The sequence below is a fragment of the Gambusia affinis genome, linkage group LG13, assembly GCF_019740435.1.
Source record: "Gambusia affinis linkage group LG13, SWU_Gaff_1.0, whole genome shotgun sequence".
Lineage (NCBI taxonomy): Eukaryota > Metazoa > Chordata > Actinopteri > Cyprinodontiformes > Poeciliidae > Gambusia > Gambusia affinis.
This window is the reverse complement of record NC_057880.1, coordinates 9319278-9346719: the sequence shown is the minus strand read 5'-3', so window position 1 is coordinate 9346719 and position 27442 is coordinate 9319278. Positions and strand designations below refer to the sequence as shown.

Below are 27442 nucleotides of genomic sequence, written 5' to 3'. Positions count from 1 at the left end.
ACTGATTGCTTGTGTATCTCCTAACATGTCAGAGGAGTGGATTTTAATAAGTCCACCTATAATGCACTCTCCTCGCCTAGCAACTCAAACTCCTCCAGCATCCCCTCCAAAATGATACCAGTTTAGCAGCATCACGCTGTTGCCTTCATTTGTATTCTAGGCCGGGGGAAAAAAAATCCAATGTTCTGCTTGGCTGCAAGTGTTTTCTTCTGTTCAGTGCCATAGACAAAAAGAAGGGGGGAAAAAAGAAGGAACAGCACTTTGTGTGCTTTTTAATTTTTCCTGGCCTCCCTCATTAGCACTGAGGGAGAGATGTACGCAGAGCTGGCTGCAATAAATCAGAGCGAGGAATGAGGGACGAGATGCGGAAGGTGTGCCCATGTCTGGACATCCTTCTGTGTGCAGTGTATGCTGTTTGTGCCAGCACTACGCTTCCCTGCACCAACACCATGCTCTCTGTGTCTGGTTAATGATTCATGCTGGGATAAACACTTCCAGGTCATGGCCAGCTTTATTCCATCTGAGAGATGAGTTCAGTTCAGGTGCCAAGGAACAACTGTGCCACATACTGGAATATTTTAATGTAACGAGAAAGAAATTTAGCTAAATTTAGCAAACACGTGATTATTTAGGAGTATTTAGGAGAGCTCCATATTTTTTTTTAGCACTTCATGTTCATGTCCGACACATACATCCACACCTTGTTGTCCAACCACATCACTCAGAAGGTTTCGTAAGTTTCTGATTGCTCTTGCTAGGCAGTTCTACATTCCTCTTTCTAACAGAGTACATATCGTCAGGACAGCTGATCAATGTCTGTCCCTCCAGCTTTTATATATCTTTTCTTTTTCATTTTTGATGTTTTTCCAATAGCTATCGATGTCCCATGACTCTTCCCTGTATAGAGCATACGCACATTTTACAAATGGAAACAAAATAATTTTGCCCATCGATTGAGAATGATTTGCCATTCTGTTTTGGTGCATCAGAGAAAACCTCAATGCAGCATATTTTCTAACAGTGATTCCTTTTGGGGCAGGGGCAGACAATTCCCAAGGCATAAATACTTTTCATGGCACCATATGTTTTAGCTTGGAAACCAAAAAAGAGAGTATACAAAACAAGAACCACAGGGCAGCACTTGTGCGTCCAGACACAGACGATGTTAGCTTTTAAAGCAGAGTGGCTGGAAATTGGTCTCACTTTCTCCAGAGTTTGATAACTTAAAGTGCCTCAGGTAGAACATCTAAATCAAAAGCAGGATGTATAAGGCCACCTGAGCAAATTTCTTCTGTCACTGCTTTAATTTCTGTGCGTGAAATTTATAGTCCCAGACTTTTTTGGTTTCTCGCCTTAACATTAAACATGATGGGTTTTTTTGTGATGTGTGTATGTGTGTGTGTCCCTGTCATTTTTCAAACTGTGACATCAACATTGACAAAACAACTAAGGAACACAAAATGCTACTGACAGCTTAGTGTCATGAGACGTATGGTTTCGCCATCAGAAAGCTGTGGGTGAAATGTGTGCAACACTTGCACGTGCGGGAAGTGTGTGCTCGCGTCGTGTCCTGCGAGCTGACATGTCAACATCGATAAATTTCCCGAGCACAAAAAGCCAACATGGCTATCTGTGTCATATCCCATTATAGCATGTCAGCTGGGCTGCTTTTAAATCATTATCCACAAACACCGGTGACAATAAGATAGTAGAAGCCCTGGGATGAAAGAACAATCCGTAGCAAGGGCTAAGGTTTATTGCACTTTATGCTCAAGTGTCTCGAAGGTCTGATTTTAATGAGAAACTCATGGGCTTCAATTTTGACATGTGAATCCCTTTTCTGACCTCATCTGACACACAATACACCAAGGAACATATTCTATGAAAGTCCTTTTGAGCTCCTTTTGTCCGTCAGACAATAGATATATTATTATTATTATTATTATTATTATTATTATTATTATTATTATTATTATTATTATTATTATTATTGTTACAGATTTATTATCTAATAAAAAGACATCTAAAAAGAAGGATCCCAACACAGAGGAGCAGTGATGTGTTGAAATGGGCCATATTGGATAAGATTTGTTGAACTGTTTCCTGAGACAAGATAAAAAATAAAAATAAAATGAAAACATAAGGGCTTTACTCTGTTGCAAAGTCCTTGAAAGAGTGCCCAAAAATATCCAATATATTTACTACACCAAGGTATTTTTATGGCCTTCTTCCTTCCTTGAAATAAGATTTTGAAAAAGCCAGTTTGAGATGGCAGAGATTGCCAATGAAGTGGCAAGGTGAGGCGTTCGCAGCAACAGTTAAAATCTAGCAGGGAAAACAGGAAAATTCACACACTTGTCCACAAGATGAAGGTTGTATGCTCCACGTTCGTAATTTGTGGCAAACTCACAAAGAAGCTCACATTTGAGAACTTGTCTACACGCATGCTTAATGCCTTTTTTAATTAAAGCAGGCAAAAAAATTTAAGAAATAAAAATCTTTGGGCGTTTGATATCTGATGTCTTATAAACCTTTTGTGATAAAGTTGAAAAATCTTCCCATTTACTTTGTAGACATCAATTTGCTTATATAGATATTTCTGGGACACAGCACTTACAAAAGCATCAATTTCCTTTAGACCTGTTTACATTTTTCCACATTACAACCATAAAATATTCTACCTGAACTGAGAGCCTGGAATACAAAATATTTTATAAGAAGACCAGCTGTCAAGCCATCTAGGTGACAACATGTGGAAGGGTGTGATGTGGTGAGACGAGTCTGAAGCTAAACATGAAAGCTGTTTGTGGAAGTAAAATCCAGTCGAGAATTAGTTCCAACAATTAAACTGATGTTAATTGAGAGTCTCTAGCTAATTTTACTGAGCTTTAGCTGAACTGAATCTTCCATCTTAAACTAGGCAAAGCAGACAGAGACGTACCAAAAAGACAGCTTTAAAATTTGTTTTTTCAAAGTTCTGACTCAGATGAACAGGGTATAAATGCAGACCAAAGATTTTCAGAAATTGTATAATTTAGTTCAACTTAATCTAGCTATGTTACTAAGTTCTCAGTCCACAATAAGAAACCCAGTAAATAAACCTAGAACATCTCTAGATGGAGTGCAACAGATGACTTTTATTGAACTGTACATTAACAGGAAGTGGGGTGGAGAGAAAAGTGGAAGACGAGCAACAAACGGCCTGAGATCAGCAGCAGAACCTGGGAACCTTTAAGGACTCACATGGTGCCCGATCTCTACCAACTGAGCCACCCAGTGCCCCATTACTTGATGAACTTAAAGTAAGCACAGTTCACTCAGACACTTCAGTAAAAAAAAAAAAATCAATCTGATATTTTTGCATGTGGGCAGTAGACACAACGCACCTTCGACTCGTACCAGACCATTGTAGAAATACCTACAATGGTCTGACAAAAATAAAAGTCTACAACTTCCATGATTGAAAAATTTGCTAATGTCCTTAAACAGGGTCAGCATTATATTAAAGAGAAACATTATGGTGACTTAATTCTCTTGAAACCAGATATATAAAAAAGGGTTATCTGGATTTATTAGATTTTTTTTTTCTTGGCAGTAGATAATTCTACTTATGGTTCTTCCATAATTGGAAGAACCCGCTGGAGTTAAAAATGAAATAAATTACAGTCATGATTTTTATTGGACCACTTTTCAGTTAAAATGAAGCCTAGGCACAAATTCAATCTGGAAGACTCTTTTAGCCCCACCTGCATCATCCAGTCGGAACTTCCGGCTCATCATCATTGATCGATCAACGCCGGTCCAAGACTCGTCAAGTCCAATCACCGTCCAAGCCCCAGCTGATAAGGACCGCCATCCATGGCGTCGTGCGCTTTCCAGCAGAGCTCAACCCACCTCCACCCCTTCACCTCCACTCGCTCGGCATCAGGCCACATCCTTGGCCGGGCCCCGAGCGCCAAAGATTTAAATCATACTGGTATTAAACTTTTCCGATGGTTTCCCTTTTCTCCGTCTGAGTCTCTACAGATTGAATTTTTGTTTCAATTTCTTAAGCACTAAAATTTATGAATGAGAGCAGCTCTTCTAAAATGCACTGCTAGTATTTTTTTCAGAACAGCTTAGATCAATGTATGCATTTCAGCAAGAGATTAGACAAAGGAAGTAGGAATATGCTCATTTTGCAAACAGCATAAAAAATTTAAATAACTGTCTTTACCCCTGTTTGAATACAAGCTACCGAGTCGAATGTGTGGAGAACAACATATTGCACCACTGCATTAGCATAGAAACAATGTGAAGCCACAAGCAATGGTTTATGGTTTCATCATAGGCACATACTGCCGCTTCTGCCTGTTTAGATCCGTATGCTGCAACTTAGATGATAAATTTTGCCTCATAAACTTCATGTTTGAACAACTGCTGTCAAAATTATAACTATAACTTTATTATTTCTGTCTCGCATATAAATAGCTTTAAAGAAAAAGCTAAATATGCAACATAGCATAAAATAGATTTTTATTACTTGACAGTCCAGTAGCTATCTCGCAATAGTAACCTTCTCCTGATTTCCATTTAGTTGACACTTTATCAAACTAACCAACCCCATTTCAAGATTTCTTAGTTTTTGGTCAGTGATGTTGAACTGTGCAGGAATCCATGATTCAGCAGAAAGCTAAAGTTTAGGAATGCGGATTCACTTATTTCAGGCTCTACAGAATAATTAAAACATTCAGACGCACCTACTGAACGTCAGTATTTTTGGGGTCAACTCCTCGTCAAGTGTTGCTACAAAGCTGAAACCACAGCGTATTAAAGAACATCAGTGACAGGCAGCTGCTGTGGTTCTCTTCAGATCTGTTGTTCAAGACCCAACATTAATTTAAGCCTCTCTTAGTCGAGCGCATCAGTAATTAAAAAAAGACAAAAAAAACGGTCTGCATCTGTTTTTCATAAATCAGTGTTTAATTAGGTGAGATCCTCCAAAAACTGGGCACATCTACTGCAGCTTTATTTAATATATATTCCAGTTTCACATAAATCAGCCTCCGCTTTAATGACTCCTGTCGTCTTTAGGTGATGTCTCTGCACTCGTCTCTTTTGTCTTCCTCCTCTGCCATCTCTTCTGTTAGATTTCATCTATTACTATTTCATACAGGGTGCTTTATAATGTTGAAGTAGCCCCCTGTAGCTCTACATCTTTTTCTCATTGTTGACCTTTCCTCTCTACATCCATCTCCTCTTGTCCCTTTTTTATCTCTCCCATTGCACCCCTCCGCTCTGCCCCTCTCTCTCTGTGTTCCTGTCGTCACATTTTAACCCTCCTGCCATCCTGAACAGCATCTCTATCTCCTCTAACGTCACTTGGCAGCAGGCACGAGTGCTTGTTACTGTTGCGGGCTTGTTTAGCTGCCACAGAGGAGGCAGACCTCACCCAGCTTCGGCGCCCCATCCATCAACCGCCCTGCAGAGCTAGCACACCATCTGACACCGCCTATTCAGTTTTTTTCCTCCACATCAACAGGAGGATGTTGATGTGGAGGAGAACACGGCAGCAGGTTTTGCAGCAGCAGAAAGAGACGCCAAGAGCTCAAATGTTTCACTTTTATTAAAATGGTGGAAAACCTGTGAGATTAAAAGTCACAAATATGCCTGTGTGGGACAGAAGAAAAGATTTTAATAAAAAGAAAAATGTTTTCCTGCATTTTATTAATTCCTAAAGTGTATTATATGTATATATGTGTATTATATGTATATAAAATAGTAAACCAGGCACGTTTTTTAAAAAGTACAATACTTTATTTTATACAATTTATTTTCATGTATAATTCCAAACCTCTTGCATCTAATAGTCTTGCTTCAGTGAAACAAACAAACAAGCAAAAAAAAAATCCTAAATAAGAAATGCAGAGTTCTTGGTGGTTTTTCTACCTTACAATATTTGGGTTATTTTCGCAAACACCCTCGGTTTACTTTGGGTCAAGACATTTTGTTATTGGGAAAGATAATTCTTGGATGTGGAATGATTCGAGCCAGTGAACCACTTACATGTTTAGTTAAAGCTGCACTTCACCAATCACCCTAAAAGTAAAGCATTCTTGGGACTTTTTGGGGATGAATGGGCTACGTTGTTTGAAGGAATTTTAATGCAGCATTTCAGCATCTTTTATTAAACTGACAAACTGTTGCCACGTTCTTACTGGAGGGCTGTCAGTTTGCTCTGTTACTTGATAAAAAATAAATAAACAAAAACAATGTGTGGCATTTTTACAAGCACTAAGAATAGAAAAGAGTCACAATTATCTTGACATTTCAACATATTCTCACTCCCTACTCGTGATATATTGGCGAGTACTGATCATGCGTCCCATCTTGACGCCTCAGGTACCCTTTTCACGTCAATACTTGACGATTTGGGACGGCACCCTCAGGGTCACATGTTTTACGTGGATTATTGACGCGAAGGGTTCTCATCACATCTTTCTTCAAATTGTCATGTTTCCACTGATATCTGGATTATTTCTACTCACTGCACAGTTTCTCTAAAAGGTTCAATTTGACTCTTTGGTAGGGCCTCTTCAGAACTTTGCTTTTATTTTCTTTCAGAAGAAATACTTTGGGAAAGTTAAAAGGTTACTTTAAACCAAAATCATCCACATGTATGAATATTTTCTGGCCTATGTGAAATCACAACTGTAATAGAGTGAATAAATTGAATTCTTGTTTTATTTGAGCTCTTGTACTTTTTGTTTTGCTAAGCACATTACTTTGGCCTGATTGGACAATAGCACCTACATTTATGGTCGTCTTGGCTCCTCTTTGCCTTTCACTGTAATTTTTATCAGAGTCATTGTGGTCCCTTTATGTCACTTTGTTGTTATTTTTGCAGTACTTAGGAGTCATCCCAGGTTTCTCTAGAGCCTCCATGCATCTCTTTGAGGTTATTTTTGCCTGTTTAGTAATCCAACCATGGGTACTGAAAATGAAAAACTATTGGGTATAGCACAACAGAGCAGAGGGAAACGGGAAACAATTGAGCTCAACAATTACTGAAAGATGGATTTCGAGAGCTGAAAGGTAGAAAGCATAAAAGAAGGTAAAAGTAGGTTTATGAGCTAAATTCTTGCTACTCTGCTGGAAGAGACCAAATCCATATACCACAGTACTTTACAATATCAAAATGTTTTTATTTTTGTTGTTGTTTTCTTTTATTATTTCATTCCATGTAAAGCACTTAAAATCCAATACGATCCATAAATATCCATAAAACAGTCTGGTATTTATAATGATCCTCTAGGACATAATTATGAAATATTGGCATAATAATATACTCCACATGTCTGATACAAAGTGTGTATAACCTATAAAAACACAATCTATGAGGTATCAAAAAAATCTCTGAATTAACAAATCCATGTAAGAAATTTAAATATTCACAGGCCCTGTATTTGAATCTGTTATTTCTCGTCGCCCAAAGATCCTCGTATTTGTTATGTTATGGGAGGATGTCTGCATTCAACTTAGTGCGTGTATGTGTGCACCAAAACAAAACTCCCAGAAACTAAGCAAAAGATCAAGGCAATATGTCATTAATGAGACCTAAAAGCCTGGATGTATTCACAACCTGTCCACTAATTTATTTGTCAGGAAGTACTTAACTTTTAGATTTATGGTGCAGCATCCACAAGAAGCTAATTGGACTGCAAGTGATGTTTTTGACCTACTGTTAGTTAAAGCCTCTTTTTATGTTTGCTCACATGAGACAGAACAATTAACAGGCGTAAGTGCAGGGAATTGGCAAAAAGGTAAAAAGGAACTGAAGATGGATAAATGTTAATTGTTAGAATACAGTACTTCACAAAAATATTTATGCCACTTCAAATTCCTTACCTTTTGTCACGTTAGAAAGATTTCTTCACCATAATTTAGAGGGATTTCACATGACATTTTACATGACAAAGACAAAATACAAAATAGTTGTGTAAAGAAAATGATACATGATTTTCTTATAAAACTGTTTGTGCAGAGTTCAGTTATTATGTTAGCTTAAGTTTGGGGTTAGTCCCACATTTCAGCCTCACCTCTTACTACGCCACAGTTTATTTAAATGAAGGTTCTCGAACTCCAGACCTCAAATGCCAGTGTCCTGCATCTTTTAGATTTCTCTCTGCTTCAGCAGACCTAGCTCTAACATTAGCTCATTAGCAGAGCTGTGGAGCTTGACTGCATGCTGGTGAGGAAGTTTAACCATTTCATTCATGTGTGGATAACAAGCAACACATCTAAAGGCTCCAGTACTCTGGACCTCAATAAATGCGGCTTGAGACCACTAATCTAAACTCACAATCCGTCACATCCTTTTTCCTAGTGCCATTCTTCATCTCTATCCACTCCTCTTTGTTCCAGGCTCCATCTAAGTTGGCTTGGGAAAAGCTATTTCCTGAAGACTTCACCTCTGTGTTGCCTCTTCCACAGTCTTTATCAACACGTTTCCTCAGCAGCCCCGTCCTCACACCCGATCCATCTTTTACCTGGAGCTCTTCGTTCAATAGACTTTAAAACTATGGTGAAAAAAACATTTCAAACTTTTGCCATGCGGTTTTTAGTCCAGTTTACTGCCTTCAGAAGTCTGCTAATGAGTAAGTAGAATTCACCCGTGTGTATTTTGGTCAGAGCATGAAAACAGCTGTTCTGTAAAGGCCTTCGGGGTTTGTTGAAGAACATCAGTGGGTAGACAGCAGGACTATGACCAGAGACCTTAAACTCTAAAATACCTAGAGTCTACTTGAGGTCTAGTCAGGACTAGAAATATTATATGGCAAAATGGTTAATAGTAAATGTTCTGTACTTGTTTAGCGCCTTATCAAGTCCATAGGAACCCAAAGCACTTCACACATATTCAAAGAGCATCTGTGGCTACACTGACAGAGGTGAGGCTGCCATGCACTGCCGCCACAGGACCCATAGCACACATACACAGGCAGACAGAGCGGGAATTGAACCCACAATCCATTGACTGATTCCTACTACTGTCCCCTCCATTGTCCCGCTCTGTGGTATTCCATACTGTATTTCAAGTGATAAAAGGAAAAAGTGCTGCTGCCCCTGAACTTTAAATATGCTTTTGAACAAAACTTTTTTCACTGTAAAGCAAAAGCTATTTTTGGCTTTTACACAAAGCACTGGAAAACTTGTGAAAGGATGGGAGTAATTGTCCCAAACATATATTTTTTCTGCCGCTCCATTCACATCCATGAACTTGGCTTTGAGCTTAGAAATGCTCTGTTTCTAGCACATTAGGAGCAGTTCTCTTTCAACATTCGTTTCGGTATCTCACTATGGGACACGACCCCAGCGCCTGTCCCCCAGAAGCTCTATTACATTACGCCAGTCTTGACTGGCCGGTAGAAGTGACGTCAGCTCCAGGAGGAGGCGCTTCCTCCCAGGATAAATACCTGACGACACGCAAGCAATCTTCAGTCTAACACCTCTTCTCGCTCCCAGAAGCAACTCTCAGACGACTAACGCGGTAACTATTGGGCTAGCTTAACTGTTCGCAGAGCGAGCTAACAACTCGGTCGCCGAACGCTTCTCAGTAGCTGTGCTTGGTTGTTCTGAGTTCTTCTACCGCTGGTCTGTCACCAAACAGCAGCAGCTGCAGCTAGTCTCCAAACTAGCTGCGCCCTTTGGCTTTGATTTTAAACGAAGCTGATAGTCGCGAAGCTTGGACCCGTACTCACAATGGACAGGACCAAACTACCGACTAAAACATGCACGTGTGGCAACCTCATTGCTGGGGCAGATACCCATTCTGTCTGCGCTTCGTGTCTGGGGCCGCAACATGCCCAGGACGGGTTAGCGTCACCAGCGAGCTGTGAACATTGTGCACGGCTCTCTATTAAAACTCGTCGGCGCAGGCTAGCACGCCAAGCTAGTTTGTCAGAGGCAGACCCTGTGCTGGGGGTATCCAATCCCCCTCCACCGGTTCTTGCCTCGACCGATGAGGGAGAGCTCCCTTTAGCTCAAGCTAGTTGGGGTGACCAGCTTGATGCTGTCGCACCGCTTCTTGACCTGGAGGAAGATGGAACCGACCTCCCGGTTTTCAGTGATTTTGCGGGCGCAGAATCTGACTCCGAGGTGGAATCCGTCAGTCTCGGGTCTGATGACTACGAGCAGGACGGCGAGACGTTCTCTATCCCGTTGGCTGCAAAGCCCACAGGAACTGGTGAAACCCGCTGCAGCGGCCCTCAAACCCGACTGCGCCGGACCTCCACGATGTCTGCAGAAGAGCAGCTGCAAAGCTGGGCATTGAATGGCGGAAACCCGGCGAGACCACCACATCTCGGTATGAGAAGCGGCTTCCAAAAGCCAAATCTTCCACCAGACAGCTGCTGCCGGTTTTCCCGGAGTGCCTCGAGGAAGCAACCCGGTCCTGGAGTAATCCACTCACCGCCAAAAACCCCGTTCTGGGAGGGTCGGCGCTGGACTGGACCGGCGTGGAAGACAGCGGTTTTTTCCGCCTGCCTCCTGTTGAACCTCAGCTGGCATTTCACCTGCACCCCTCACAGAAATCGACCATGACTGCGGCAGGACCATCCCTCCCGTTCAAGGCCGAGTCGTTTCAGTCAGCTTTGAACGAAAAAAGCTACAAAGCAGTGGCAGCATCGGTTAAAGCCCTGAACGCCTCCTCTCTCCTCCTCGCTTATCAAGCAGAACTGCAGGAGCAGATGGCGGGTGCAGCAACCGCAGATGTGTGGGACGAGTTATGCGTGGTGACAGACCTCTGCCTCCGTCTCCACAGAAACGCTGTCCAGGCCTCAGGGCGAGCGATGGCTCTGATGGTCACTCAGGAAAGAGCCAGATGGTTGAATCTGTCCAGTCTCTCTCAAAGAGAGAAAAATCAGCTCCTCGACACTCCGGTGGACCCGAAGGGCTTATTCGGCCCCACCGTTGCAGCAATGCAAAAACGCTGCGAGGAGAAAAAGAAAGAAGGTGAAGCGCTGCAACTCTGTCTGCCCAGAAGAGCGCAGCCTCCTCCCTCTGCGGCACCTCGTCAAACGTTCGCTCAGGCGACAACTCGACCGGGCTACCGCATCCCTAAACGCCACCCTCAGCAGCAGTTGGCGGACCAAAGCCAGGGAAAGCCGATCGAGCTCAAGGGTGCCTGGGGAAGAAAGCCTTTCACGCCACCGGTGACTTCGGGAACCAAACCTCCGGCCACCGCTAGCGCGAAGAAAAAGAGGCGGGCTACCTAGGCAGCTCGCCCCGGGGTGGGAGAGCAGGCACTGCCAGACACCTGTTCCCCCCCCACCGGAAAACGTTCTGTCCCAGTTCGAGTTTGTGAAGCCACGTTCAGGGCAATTCAAACGGCCTGCAGAGCCAGCGTTGGAGCTCGCGGTTCAGAGCCGAACGAAGAGGAGAAAACTTACACATGGCCAGAGCTCAGTGGAGCCAGAGCTGTGGCCAGAAAGCACACACCAGTGCACAAACACACACCAGTGTTTGAAAACACAAATATCTCCCTTCACCACAAACTCAATAAAATTGTTCCCAGGCGCGCATCCAGGTCAGGAACCGAGGGCGCAGCCAAAACAAAGAAACATAATAAAAATGACATTAGGACAGAACGTGGCCGTGCAGCTGCACATGAGGCCAACAGGGGGAGCTCTTGCCCCACCTTTGGCGTACTCGGCAGCTTTGTCTCTGAAAGAGGAAGCTGGCCGACAGCAGCTACAGCTTACTCAGCAAGCACGGAACAATGCTTTCACAGAAGCACTTCCCAGCCCACTAGCGGGAAAAGTCCAGCTGTGGCGAGCGTGCGGGGCATCAAATTGGGTGATAAAGACTGTATCCAGAGGATACAGGCTCCAGTTTGGAACAGCTCCTCCCCGTTTCAAAGGTATAGTACAGTCATATGCCCGGGGGGAACACGCACGCATTTTGCAGGGGGAAATAATATCTCTGCTGAACAAAAACGCCATTCGGCTGGTCCCGCAGGAGCACAGCAGGGACGGCTTTTACTCCAGATATTTTCTCGTACCGAAAAAAGGCGGGGGTCTGCGGCCGATATTAGATCTGCGAGCTCTGAACGCATATCTGAGACGGTATACGTTCAGGATGCTGACACACGCAGCTCTGATACGGTTTGTGCGTCGAGGAGACTGGTTCATCTCCGTAGACTTGAAAGACGCATATTTTCACATCCCTATATACCCCCCTCACAGAAAGTACCTCAGATTTGCCTTTCAGGGGAAGACGTACGAATATCTCGTACTTCCCTTTGGCCTCTCACTGAGCCCACGCGTGTTTGTGAAATGCACCGAGGCTGCAGTCGCACCTCTGAGGGAAAAGGGAATACGTCTGGCTACGTATATAGACGACTGGCTGATAGCAGCTCAGTCTCCGGGGGAACTTATGGCACCTGCATACGATGCTGATATCACATCTGGCGGCTCTGGGTTTCACAATAAACTGGGAGAAGAGTATCCTAACCCCAGTACAAACAATAACTTTCATCGGGATGTCCCTGAATTCAGAGGAGTTCAGAGCACGCCTCTCAGCAGAACGATTGAAAGCCTTCCAGGCTTGTCTGGCAGTTTTTCGCAGAGGCGCACTCGTGAAATTCAGACTGTGTCACAGGCTGCTTGGTCTGATGGCGTCAGCACTGTCGGTCATCACGTTCGGCCGTTTGCACATGCGACCGTTTCAGCGGTGGGTAGCATCGCTCGATTTGAACGTAATACGCCATGCCCACCGGAAGGTGATCGTTTCCGGGACATGCGCACGCGCTCTGAGTCCGTGGAAACACACCGCTTTCCTGAACACCGGCGTTGCCATGGGAACCATCCTAACACGGAAGGTTGTTACCACGGATGCCTCGTTAATTGGTTGGGGAGCCACACACGAGGGCATGATGGTAAACGGTGTCTGGAGCTCACAAACAAGGACAGCTCACATAAACTGTCTGGAGCTCCTAGCTGTTATACTGGCTCTGAGACATTTTCTGCCCTCTATCAGAGGGCACCATGTTTTGGTCAGAACAGACAATACAACGGTGGTTGCATACATCAACAGGCAGGGAGGCCTGCGCTCACATCGTTTACACATGCTAGCACACAGACTGATAGTCTGGACCAGCTCACGCCTTCTGTCACTGAGAGCCACTCATGTGCCAGGGGTGATGAACAGGGGTGCAGATCTGCTGTCGAGAGGCAATCCCCGCTACAAGGAGTGGAGACTCCACAGCGAGGTTGTAACCCAAATATGGCAGCAAGCGGTCAGGCGGAGGTAGACCTCTTTGCATCAGAGGAAAACACTCAATGTCCGAGGTTTTCTCCCTGACCGAGGAGGGTGCTCCGTTGGGCCTGGATGCTCTAGCACAGTGGCCTCCGGTTCTCCTGTACGCTTTTCCACCACTGGAACTGATTATTCCTACCCTCGCCAGGGTGCGAGAGAGGAAACATTCACTCATCCTGGTAGCTCCCCGTTGGCCGGGGAAGCACTGGTTAGCAGAGATTTTCCAGTCACTGCAGGGCGAGCCGTGGCGGCTCCCTCTTCGCAGGGATCTCCTAACACAGGCACGTGGAGAACTATTTCATCCTCATCCGGGCGCCTAGCTCTATGGGCCTGGCTTGTGAAAGGGTGAATCTGGCAGCCAGTGGGCTTCCCCAGAACGTCATTGACACGATTCAGAGCGCTAGAGCGGTCTCGACTGTAAAGCGCATATGAGGGAAAATGGCGTGCATTTGAGGGTTGGTGCGCAAAAACCATGTTTAGCGCTATACAGAGCCCTGTGTCAGTTATTCTGACATTTCTACAAGAGCTGCTGGATAAAGGTTTGGCTTTTTCAACTGTCAAAGTATACTTGGCAGCTATTTCAGCTTGTCATGTAGGCTTTGGAGACAAGACAGTGGGGCAACATCCTCTGGTGTGCCAGTTCATGAAGGGTGCACGACGGCTCCGGTGTCCAAAAGCCTCACTCCTTCATGGGATTTACCGATGGTACTTGATGCCTTGTCACATGTACCTTTTGAACCTTTGGAGCAGGCTGAGCTTAAAGTGCTCTCGTTTAAGACAGCCTTGTTAGTCGCATTGGTTTCTGCCAAGCGTGTGCGACATTCAAGCTTTTTCAGTAAACCCCTCCTGCATGCGGTTTACTGAGCAGAATCATAAGGTTTTACTGAAACCCAATCCGGCTTATATACCAAAGGTTTTTAACCCGGCCTTGCCATGCCGCCCTTTGGAGTTGATGGCTTTTTGCCCTCCACCGTTCTCCTCTCAGGAGCATGAAAGACTGCATACGCTCTGCCCCGTGCGAGCGCTTCAGATCTATGTGAAGAAAACAGCTGGTTTTCGCAAATCTGAGCAGCTGTTTGTGTCATGGGCTTCACCACATAAAGGGAAACCTCTAACAAAGCAACGCCTTTCCCATTGGGTAGTCGGAGCTATTGCTATGGCCTATCAGAGTAAAGGCCTTACACCCCCTGCAGGTCTACGAGCTCATTCCACTCGTGGCATGGCCTCATCCTGGGCACTGTTTCAGGGTATACCTTTGGAGGACATATGTGATGCTGCCAGCTGGGCAACTCCTCACACCTTCACTAGGTTCTATAGATTGGATGTCACGGCACCAACTCTGGCTCACACAGTTTTGGCCGTGGGATCCACACTTAGATAACTGCAGGATGCATCTTTTGGTCTTCGAGTAAGCTTATCTGGCAATACGGGAGTCGCCACATCCCATAGTGAGATACCGAAACGAATGTTGAAAGAGAACTTTAGGTTAAGTAATTAACCCCGGTTCTCTGAAACATGAGTGAGGTATCTCACCAGATCACCCTCCTTGCCTGGAGCGAGGAAGAGGTGTGCTTAAAAGACTGAAGATTGCTTGCGTGTCGTCAGGTATTTATCCTGGGAGGAAGCGCCTCCTCCTGGAGCTGACGTCACTTCTACCGGCCAGTCAAGACTGGCGTAATGTAATAGAGCTTCTGGGGGACAGGCGCTGGGGTCGTGTCCCATAGTGAGATACCTCACTCATGTTTCAGAGAACCGGGGTTAATTACTTAACCTAAAGTTTCCACGTTACTATAGAAGGGTTTGCAAATATTTGGAAAGCAGCTATGTGTCTCTTCAAGTCTGCAACATTCTTCCTGTAACAATGAGATCAATGTAATTCTCACCACTGAATGCTGAGCCCTCCTCCGCCAGAGCTTTGCTTGCTGAAAAATGGCAAAGGTTTTTTGAGAGAGTGAGGACTTCCATAGAACTGATTTTCTGGAAAAGGCTTTGATATTGTCATAAGGTGCTTTGACAAGCAGGCCAGGGCCCTGCAGATCCTCATAGAGCACATTCAACTCCTTTGCAATATCAACCACAAAAGCTCAGTCCGTCACCGTTTGCATCCTTGAGCTTGAGTAGAGTTCACCGCTCAAACATTACCCCATTCTGATTAATGTTTTATTCGAAATAGTATTTTATAATGGTTCAGTTTCACCACCTCCGTTCAAGCTAACATATGTGATAGATCAATGCTTTTGTCTGAAAACAAAACAAAGATATTGTTTAAACCACTCCTGATAGTGACTTTTAAAGAACCACAATGTTGTTCTTTTATTCACTTGTGATTCTTTAAAGCATGTCAGCAGACACAATTTTCAGTGAGATAAAATAATTTCTTCAGCTGCTAAACTTTTCCAAAACACAAAGTCTGAAATATGCAAGAGCACAACTGTCCAAACACAAATAGCCTTTGCTGCACAGAGCTTAGTCTGAATTGTTCCAGTCTAATCACAGATGCATAAAGAATAAAGAAAGGCCAGTCACAGACTTTGATCCTGTTAAATAGGCTGTGTAACTGCCACATTTTTATATTTACAACCACACATAAACTCCTCCTCCGAGGTTGAATTTGACATCCAAGTGCTTTTTATTTGGGTTAGAAAAATCGTCAATGCTTCACTGTCCTTGCCAGATGGATAGAAGATTAACTGTCAGACTGTGATGTGTTTGCAGAGCTGAACAAGCCACTCGGATCACTTTCACAACAACATATTTTTCACTGCTTTCAACACAGACTGTGCTACGCCAGCGCGTTTTCAATTCATCAAAAACACAACAGCATTTTATTCAGCGGGGGTATGGCCAAAGAGTTATGGAAAAACTACCACAATATGATGTCCTAATTGAAGAAACAACACAATGTGTTTAATGCAAAACTTTGCCATGTCTGACAACATAAAACGTGTTAAGAAAATTCTGATCTACCCAAAGTTTATATTAGTTAAAGCAAAGAATTTTTGCATATTCGCACATGGTGTTTGAAAGTTATCGATGCTTACTGAGAATTTATTAAGAAAGTAATGAATGTCTTCTGGTGGGTACAAAACAAAAAAGATGTTTCAGTTCATAATAGTTTCTTTTACAATTCCTGGCAGACTTTTTATTTTCACAAGGTCAAATCAATCAAAGGTGAAACACATCTTGGTCTCACCTTTGCCATGTGCTCTGGGATTTGTCTGAGGTTGGAGCAGGTGCAGGCAGGATATTGGATCAATAGTAGATGAAAATGCCAAATAAAACGGAGGTCGTTTTTATTTCACTCGATTCTTTTCTTATGTTTTTATTGGGTGCAGTTGTGACAATGTAATATTAGACCTGAGGTCGCCTAAGAGGTATCAGGATAATTTTTCATCCATGGATCCTTATTTATATATATATATATATATATAGAGAACTCACTGAAACCTACCTGGTGAATGAAGACCTGAGCTCCTCGAGGGCTCATGAGCAGCACGGCCCGTCGCAGAGTGTCCCGGTACCGGTTCAGCTCCTCCGTGCGCATCGTATTGAAGAGATCGGTAAACACTCGGCTGACGTTGCGGTCCACCCTCTGCAGGGACACATCCAGACCGAGCCGAGACGCTTGGTCCATGAAGGTTTGGAGTCCTCGGATATCTGAGGGGAGACTGACATGGTCAGAACCACAAATAAAAACACGGAGAACTCTTCAGGCTCTTTAGCCTGGAGCATAAAACTTACAAATGTTGGTAAGCGTCAACATATCCACATGCAAACAATATTTTTAGGCTCTGTTCCAGGTGCTTGAAGGCAGATTTTGTTCTTTGCACCTGATCTAAAGCGTGACAAAACACAACGAGCACACGTCGCTTTGTGCTTCCCAGCGTTTGCAGAATATGAACCTCCAGGCAGGTGTTGCTATCCCCAGAGAACTTTGTGCATGTGTCTGGTTTTACGACACATAAAACACCCCAAAAAGAAATTTTATGCACTCCACACACAAATCAAAAGTGATGTGCAGCAGAGGGCTCACGTTAAGCACAGCAGTCCCAGCGGTCACAGAGGGAAGCAGCTGCCCAGCATGTGCCAAGTCATGCTGCATTGTTAATGAGAGCTTAGAAAAATCACTGGTTCCTCACTTTTTTGCATCCACTGAAGATTTGTGTGTTCAACCATGTTCTAAAGCTTTGAGAATTAAAAAAAAACTTGCAGTAAACCTAAAAGAAAAAACTAGGCCCTCCTCCAACTACTCTACAGGAGAAATTTTAACTTTTTATGGTTAATTATTCAGGCAACAAAAGGGAAAAAAAAATCTCCTGATCTAATTGGAGAAGTAAATTTGATTGTTTTTGTGGTTTATCTTTTGTCAATACCTTGGGCAAACAAAAGGAGCAACATGATGAAGTGCCATCTGAAGCAAACCATAAGAATTAGCTGTGCTGCTTGATTTTTCTTACAATTGATGTATTGCCATTTATCTTTCAGGTAGTAAACAGCTAACGGTTGCTGCTGGACTGTCCTCAGATTACAAATGCTCAAAGAGGAGAACAAAATGTGAAATTAAATCGTTCATCATTCTGAAGTGTCAAACTCCTCCAGCAACGTTCTTTGAAATTCTTAAGAAATATGAAAACATAATACTTTCAATTGCCTAAACTGAAGTTGTTCACATAGATGGAGTGCTTTGAATACAAACAGAGAAGTGTGTGCTTTTATTTGACTACATATTCAAGTCACTGTTTTTCCCTCTTCTGTTTCACATCTTGACCCTTCAAATATATAGATTTTTGCTTCAATGTATGTTGCATTCAAGAGTTACTTTGTAAAAGAGCGAGCACAGACAGATAACTTTATCTTGTGCACACATCATCAGCTGTATTGATATTTTCAAGACTGATATTTCAACAATGGGCATCAAAATGATTCTGTCAGACTGAGAGGATGAGGACGCACAGTCAACATTACTAGAATGTGACGCAGAATGACAAAAGGGCGTCAACTTTGAGAGGAAAATGTTAAAACTGTCAGTAAAAATGCATTACAGCACATAATATGGTGTTTAACATTTTAAAGGAAAATGTCAAGATCATTTGATGATGACATTTTAAAATGACTAACTTTATTATTAACAGTTGGTATGGTTAGCCCACATAGTATTACTGTAACAGCAGTGTCTTTATGAATTTTCTAGATGGTAAGTATTTTATTGGTCTTCTGATGGGCTGCCAACATTTTTGAATCCCACGTTACCTGACAGAGGAGGTCTTAAACTAGATATTAATGAAACATGGTTCTGCAATCCAGTTAGCCTTGCTGCTGCTGAAGCTTCTTGGGGGTCCTCTGTGAAGCACGAAGTGTCACTGTAGAGATTTCTCTCTAGGTATTGCTCAGCAACTATTTGGAAACTTTGAATGTGATACGTTTTTACTCAAACCTGTTTTTCTGAACACTAAAATTCCTTCAAAGAAGGCAGAGCTGAGCAGCAAACCTTTCACTAGCAGGTCCAGCGCTTATGTTGAAACCAGTTATCAGCATTATCCGAAAAGAAACTATAACTATTTATATTTATAGCTATTTGTGACATGTTTGTGGGGAATTCTATTATTATTTTTATGAAAGTGTTATGATTTAAGTGTGCAAGGTGTGCAAGCTAAGCTTTCAAAGTACTAATTAGTAATTATGGCTCCTGCCTGATATATTATCCAACATTGACCTCTTTATTGGTCTGATAAAGATGTCAGAAAATCAGGACCATATTTGTATTTAATAGCAGCTAAACTTTTGGTCACCTAAAAAAAAAATCCTTTAAACAGCTTGGTTCTAAAGTAAAGAGCAGAACAACATAAACACGTTTTGAAACAAAGATTTTTAACCCCGGAGTTTAGGGTTTCATGTCTACCTACTCCAGGACTTCAACAGAAATGTTGGTTTTTAAAGTCAATACTTCAAAACTGTTGGAAGCTTTTCCACTGCTCAGCGCTCAGCCATCAACAAGAGTGCAAAAAAAAAGATTACCAAGGAATTACAGAATTGATTGCTTATCACATTTAACCAAGCGTCATTTTCAGAAACTGCCCCCGAAAGTTTTTTTTATTTTAAAGCTCAATCTTTTTCAGCCTCCACTCTCGCCTATTCTGTACATCTATCCTTCTGCTTCTTTTGGTTATCTACTAAACAATACCTCAATCTTTAAAACCTGAGCTTAAAAAAATTATCCATGGCAATCCTCCAGAATGGTTTTTACCCTCACATTGAAAATAAAGCAAACTCTCTCATGAATTTGAGAAAAGCAAAAATAACCATATCATGATCAAAAAGATGAGGTTTTTTTTTTTTTTTTTTTTTGCTTCACTGGGCTGTCAAGTAGTGGAAAAAAAGCATAGAAAACATCATCTGCACCAACTTGTTTACTCAAGACTTGCGTTAAGCAGTGAAAGCAATCATTGCTATTCTTGCAATAATATAGTCTGTTAATTATTTTCAATATGGATTTTTATTTATTTTTTTTTTTATATATGTGAAATCTAGCAGGCGCAAAGAACAATCAGAACACCCAGAGCAGAGAGAAATTGCTCCTTCAGCTTTAATTGCTTATTATTACAGATTCAGCTGTCATGTCAGCACGAGTTTAAATTAAATAGTTTTGTGCTGTAAACAGATGAATCACAAAATATATCATCATCGTTAGGAGATTCATTCATCATATCAACATGGCAGTAAGTCTGTTGATCTGGATTTCTGCTTGAAGAATATGCCAAGAATACTTACATTTGTAATAGCTTATGAGCCCTGATTACACCAACAAGTATGATATTTTACTTGTTTTAATTTTGAAACTTAAAGACAAGAAAATGAGATCTGTTTAGTGTGATATTTTATCTGGTTTTGACCCTGAATAACACAAATGTGGAAGGTATGCCATAGAAACAAGATCAACAAAAGAAAGTAATAGATGAAGACATGGTCAAAAGATAACACTAAGTAATCACCCAAAGAAAAAGCTCAGCTAAAAAATAAATGCCAAAAAAAAAAAAAAAAAAAAAAATCATCATGGGTTCATAAAACAGTAACCCTTCCTGGCCTTTTTTAATTTCCTGGGTTTTGTTTTGTAGAGGGATCTCCATACCAAATATAAGAAAGAAAACAAGCAACAAATAAAACCAGTAAAGATTGGAAGAAGAGAAAATATCCAAATCAGACAGACATGCGTTGTACACTTAGGAAAACCATGAATAACACTGTAATGAGAGTTTTGACATCATAGTTCATTTATATTTTTATCACTATCTATATCAATGTCATGACCAATCAATTGTGAAAAAACATACTGCTGAAAATCCCCTATAAACTTCTGGTATTGTAGGCAATTTGTTTGTCTTGTCACCAGAGACTCCCCAACAAACGTCAAAGATCTGATCATGTAAGACTTTTCCTTAATGTAAAGAAAGAAATCTAGCATCAAAGCAAGCCACTTTGTGTTCTAACTGGGTAGAGCTAAACTGATATCAAATCTCCATATGGATGTGTTGAGTGCTGCTCTGTTATGACACATAGTGTGGAAGTTATTACTCCTTTGTTTTCTATGTCGAGAAGTCAAATTTTGAGGCTTGGCCACACCTACATGCTTTGATGCGGTAAAAAGCTTTTGATAACTTTGATCTCCAATTCCTCAAGATTATACTGCCTCATTTTGAAGTCTCAAAGTAGAGAGCTTTAGGAGGAGTTTGCTGAGATAAGTGTGTAAAGGAGACAAAATGGCAGCTTTAATCCAAAATAAGCAGCTTTCTCTGGGGTTGAAATATAGCTCCAATGGACATTTTTGTAGGCCTCGACAAGCTAGATGCGTGTTCTGAATGTCATATTCCTAGGTGAAAGCATGGCTTGAGGCTGATTGCTTTAATGGTTTTTAAGGTGTGGAAGAGGAATTGGTGGTGGCGAGAGGAACATTTTGTGCTGGTAGTTGTGTTTCCAATTCATATACCTTCTAGTTTTGTCACCCTTCTAAGTAGGTGTTCATGGTTGCTTTCAATGTTAAACCTTTGCTCCATGAAGTGCATTAATGCATGAAAGCCCACAAAAATCAACCTGCTTGTTGACATTATATCTTTTTTCCATCATGTTACACTTTTCTATGGAATGCCATCCACTTTTCTATCATCGCCTTTGAGGATGACCAAAAAGGAATATTTTTCGACTGACATGTTGATGCTGCTCTGATTAAATTAAGGAGCTTGTCAAGTGTTTATATTTCATAACAGAACCGAATGAAATGCATTTTTTATTCCCCACTGGACTCCTTTGGACCATTACTCTTTCCTAAACCAGACATGGAAATTCACCACACTGGCTAACCCAAATGGCCCACCCAATTTTATTTCTGTTTCAACTGGATCAGCTTAAGGATGGCCAGCGGCGCCCCCTTTTGGAAGGCAGGGAAAATACAACCCTGAAAGAAGGTCTAAGCAGAAGCTATTAATTAATCAAATGGAAGAAAAAAAAGAAATACTCTGAAAAAAAACATTGCTCAACAATTAATCGTAAGTTGATCACTTGCTCTTTTGCTGATTGGATGAGAGCCTTGGGTCACCTCTTAAAAAGGTTAAAAGGCGTAAGCATTGTTTTCATTCAGTGGCTGAGACATTTCAAGATGTGATAATATCTTTTAATGTCATGATTCTTTTTTACTGGTATCAGAGAGAGAAAGCAGGCCAAAAAAAACAGGTTTCTCAACATCTAAGCAGTTTTTTAAGAGTTATTCATTGCAAAAAATGAAAAATTTTAGAACTAAAAACTCTGTTGCCATTACCTCTAATTATCAATTTTTCTAAAAGATTTTAATTACTATATCAAAATTTTCTGAACATATTATGGCCTATTTTTGCAACTTTTTCAGTTGTACTGATCTTCTTGTCCTTTAGTTCAATAAAAAAAAAAACTTTTGAATTAAAACAATTATTGTCTAGTATTGATTGCCCTGTAAATATCAAAGACATAAGTATTTTAAGTTATGAGAGGAAAGAGTGATTAAAATTCTTGGGAAGTCAATATTCTTTGTTTGTTTGTTTTTTTGTTTGTTTTAATACAATTTTATTGACAGAAATTGTAATAGTTCAACACTGATTATTTTATTTTCTAAAATGTCTCCAATTTTAGAAAGCACTCTCCAATGTTTTTATTATGTGCTTGCAGATCATTGTATCTGTGCCACTTACAGACAGAAAAAAAGGAACTCTGCAGAAGAAAAATGTGCTTTTACACTTGCCAGATACTGTAAACAGTATTGCTGTAGTTTAATGTCTATTGCACTGTCTATAGTGGTGTGCAAGACAAGTCTAGACTGGGATTTTATTGCGGCGAGGATAGAAACACAATACCATTTGGGGGAAATTAAAGCTCAGTTCAAACCAAAGCTGGTACATTTAGGTTGAAAAATAGCAACTATACCATTATGTTAACTTGTTGTTAAAACTTGTTTATTTTTACTAAATTTAAAACTGATATATAGATGCTTTACACTGAATGAAACATGTCAAGCCTTTATTTCTTAGAATTTGGATAATTATCGCTTAATTTCATTTTGAGTTTCATTACAGGTAATGAAACTCAAAAATCCAGAGCCATACAAATGAATATTACATATAAACTATTTAATAAAAAATGTCAACATATACCTATTATCTAGTCGGTATATTACAACCATGTTATAAAGTCTATTCACAGTCCTGGGGATGACTGTGTCTACGACTGTTGTTATGAAGAGTCATTTGGTAAATAATGACACTTTTAATGCAAAGTTTGCACTTTTAATTGACTTTCAAATCAACGTTTAAAGCAACTTTGCATTAAAAGTATCATTATTTACCAAATGACACTGCATGACAACATTCATAAAGACTCTTTCATGTTCATGACAGGTGTTATTTCACATTTATGATGGTGTCATGTCAGTCTTATGCACACCCCGTCAAATAAAGTGTTACCAAAAAAAACTGATTGGAAGGAAAATGTCTTGTCAGAAAACGTTCATCAGCAAAAGGGGTAAGAATACTTCAAAAGGAGTAACTTGAGGATGGAGTCATATTAATAATAATAGTAATAATTGTTTGAAGTTCAGTTAGAGATATTGTAGGGTACCAGGTGACATGTTAGCAGGTCCTTTGTGTTTTTTGAAGTCCGTCCATCTAAGTGGATATTTCAGGGTACTCCATGCTTTCTTTTGCTGGCAAACTTTATAGAGATGTTGATTTAATTTTCCAAGAGGACTTGACACCTTCCCACATTGCTAAATGTGGGAAGGTGTCACATTTAGCTGGCTTAATGATCATGGTGCTCCTGTGTTTGGTTTATTAGCAAGCTAGTTTTGATCTGAACTCAACAGGGTATGATCAGACCCTACACTGTAGATGACCTGAAGATTGCTATCAAAGCAATCTGGGCTTTCATTACACCTCAGCAGTCTCACATGCTGATCACCTCTGTGCCACGGTGCACTGATGTAATTTATGCAAATGAAGGCCCAAACAAGTATTGATGAGTAGAAACGTTTTCAGAAGCCTAACATTTCTGTTTAAATGTAATTTTTTACAGATCTTATGTAATATTCTAGTTTTCTGTAATATTGAATTTCTGAGTTTTACCACTACACCTTCCTAAAATCAGGTAACTTAAATAGATTGCAAAAATAATACATTTATGAAAGCATTACTTTAAGTTGGTGTACCCTACCGCATCACTTTCCACATTTCCTTGAATAGACTTGCTTTATACCCAGCATGAGATCCCTTTATGTTTGTCTTTGCTCAGAACCTGGCTGTTATAATAAATGTGTGTTTTACATCAGGAACCACCTCCTACTTGGGACCAAAAGCAGCTTAATCAATCTTAAACCTATTACCAGCCTAATTCTCTCCTCCTCTAAGAAATAGGCAGTCACCACGGGGAGGACAGAGACAGATGCTATGCAGCTGTTCTGCAGTCATTACCTAGCATTGAGTAACTTGACCAACCTGCCAAGAAGCCTGCTGATGCTCAAGAAAATTAAGCATTGCTTAAGACTTACTACATTTGTGCTTTGATGTATTTTATGCTTCTTTTCCTGTAATAAATTCCAGTGCAATTATGCGCACGCTTTTGTCTCTGTTTTCCCCACCATCATATAATCAATAGCTAGCTTCCTCTTCAATATCCATCTGTGAGTGCAAGACACCTAAAAAAGCATTAGAAGGATGTAGAGAGAGATCCTGGAGCTTTGAAGCAGGAGCCTTGAACCATTTTAACAGCTCTGCAACGTGATCCTTAAGTACAGCATTTCCTTGACTTAAATTGTAACGTCAATATATATATTCATTTAGGGGGTTGGGTGGGGGAAAAAGCAACACCAATAAAACCAACTCCCCACTGTTGTGTAAGCTCCTTTAGTGCCCTACAGGACCTCTGGGAATCCAGACCCAGGATGTTTACTGGTAATGAAAACTTTGTTGCAATTGAGTTCAACATTCTAGACTTTAATGGTTAAAAATGTCTAGTTGAGTGGTCAAAATGTCCAAAGTCAATGTATAAAAATCCTTCTAATCTAATTGTTTATTACTGTAGCTCAGTCTAAATAATTGAACTTTCAGTTGATGAAAAATACTAAAAAGGATGAAAATTTGATTAAACCTCCTTTAACCTGCTATCAACCTTTTTTTTTTTTAAGGACAGGATTAATGTACTTCCATAATATTTCACAAAGTCGGATCTTACAGAGGAGGGGCTCGTTCATCATTTGTCTTTGTACAATATCTCTAAACTGTCCAGAGTCCTAACTTATTCCTTATATTTCTTCTCTTCCTCTTTCTCCGCAGGTTTCCAGGATCCACTGTGCTCTATGTTTTACGTGTTTCGCAGCTGCCACACACCTGACTCAAATAAATGGGTAATTAACAGGCTTCTTCAACACGCAATGGCATGCTGAGGAGCTAATGCAAAAGCTAAATCAGGTGTCCCAGAGCAGGGACGCATCTAAAACATGACAGACAGGGAGCCCTGAGGAGCAGTGTTGAGAATCACTTTTATGGGATTTCTACTAAGATTTATACTAAGCCCGATTCAGGTTGGCCTCTAATATTTGTTAAGGAAACTTGGTAACCACAAGACGCATCTCTTTGCTGTCGCTTCCCAACAGTGAGGTTTAGAAATATTCATCTCTTCTTTACCCTTCTGCTTACTGTGAGATAGCTAAAGATAAGATTTATATAGTTTTGTTCAGCCTAGTCGACTCTAGCTGAAATAAATGGCCCTTTGCAGTGCCAAATTTTCTGGATAGTGCATAAAAATGCAATGTTTCTTGCCAGTCAGCTCTGAAAGTGAAACTCATATTTTATATTGAATCATCATTCATACAGGAACATATTCCAAGCCTTTGTTTCTTGAAATTTTGATTATTATAGCCTACAGTTAAATAGAATATTTCAGAGAATTAGAATAAAGTGAAAAATGTCCCTTGTGGAAACTCTTGGTGTCACACCCTAATCAGCTAATTAACTCAAAACACCTGCAAAGATTTCCGGAGCCTTTAAAGGGCCGCTCACTCTGGATCAGTCGGCTACACAGTCATGGGGAAAAACTGCTGACTTGACAGATGTCCAGAAGACGGTCAACAACAGGATGGTAAGCAGAACCTGGTTGAGTGCATATGAACAACACAACCAAATGAACATCAACCTTCCACATTAGACTTATAATTTATAAGCCGTCGCCCAATTTAATTCACTTCTGTCCTGGTGGGTCCTAATTCTAAGGCTGATTATTTAAAAGATTAGCAATCCCATATGTCAGTAAGATAAGGAAACAATTAACAACCTAATCACTGGCATTTAAAGAGTATAACGTACAAAGATTGATTCAAGTTAGTATGAACAGTGAAAAAGGCTTTTAAAAAATGGCATAAATGGCTCAATATTGTTAATATATTATATATTCTATCCATCTATATAATTTAATTTCTCAAATCAGATTTAAAGTTGTTGAAGAGGGAAAACACAGAATGGACTTTTTCCATTATTAGCAAACAGTTAGACCCAGTATAAACCATCTATTAATTGTTTAAGGTCAGGTGCAGAAAGAAATGTCGTCCCAGCAAGACCGGCATTGACACCCAACTGAAGCACTGAAATCAGAGTACTTATATTGTCTCTATTTACACTCTAACCAACACAATCCCTTGTGAAAAGACTAATTTATGATGTCCCTGATTGGGGACGTAATAAGATACTTCTGGTTGCTCTCACAGGTAATGGCAGGAGCTGTTCAATGTGTCTGTAATTTAGCATTTGAAAATGGAAAATAAAAGCACTCCAGCAGCCACTGAATTACCCGTGTGTAGAAAGAGTATTTGGGCAGTCAACATGCTATCAGCAGTAGACAGGAGTGAGAACGCTCTTGCAGAATTAATAAGACAAGTCAGAATGCCAGGCCAGAGCTAAGATCTAAGTAAAATGGAAACTGGAGAAAGGCTAAAAAACTTAATTAACTTATAACACTCAAAGTAAAAGTTACACTTTGAATTTTAACACTTCTGACTTTGGGTAAAAGCCAGAGTTTCGCCTGTGTAGTTGCATATCAGCATGGTGCTTGAATATTCCTTGTGTTAAAAATAAACTACACAAATCCCAAAACCTGTCGCCGAACAAACTGATAAGTTGAGAGGAGCTTCAGTATGTCATCAGTTTTTATCAAAAGTCACAGTCAAAAGTTATTCCATTTTTAATTGATTTTTATTCTGGATAACCTAACGGCCCCTCTGTTGTTGGGGCCTGCCCCATAGCAATGCATAAGGAGAGCAGTGACTGACTTGCGAAGCAAGTCAGTCACTGCCTCCATGCATTGCATGGCAGGCACCTATTGTTCTACACCCAATAGAACGCCTCTTTATATATTATTGGGGCCTGCCCCATAGCAATGCATAAGGAGAGCAGTGACTGACTTGCGAAGCAAGTCAGTCACTGCCTCCATGCATTGCATGGCAGGCACCTATTGTTCTACACCCAATAGAATGTCTCTTTATATATTATTTATTATTCTTCCGTCAACCGGAATGCGGCTCGCACCGCTGCGAGCCCACCCACAAAAGTGGTATCAAAACGTGCGGCCCGATCCCGGCAGGTGTGCT

At 41.0% G+C, this 27442-nt stretch overlaps 1 protein-coding gene across 7 annotated transcripts in view; it reads right to left on the bottom strand.

Annotated features, from left to right (window-relative positions):
- Window positions 1–27442, bottom strand: part of grid1a (glutamate receptor, ionotropic, delta 1a) — a 356932-nt gene that overhangs the window by 64368 nt on the left and 265122 nt on the right. For all 7 annotated transcript variants that reach the window (XM_044135670.1, XM_044135669.1, XM_044135674.1 and 4 more), the window contains one exon: window positions 16745–16950. In XM_044135670.1, the coding sequence (XP_043991605.1) occupies window positions 16745–16950 (206 nt within the window). The remainder of the gene's footprint in view (window positions 1–16744; window positions 16951–27442) is intronic.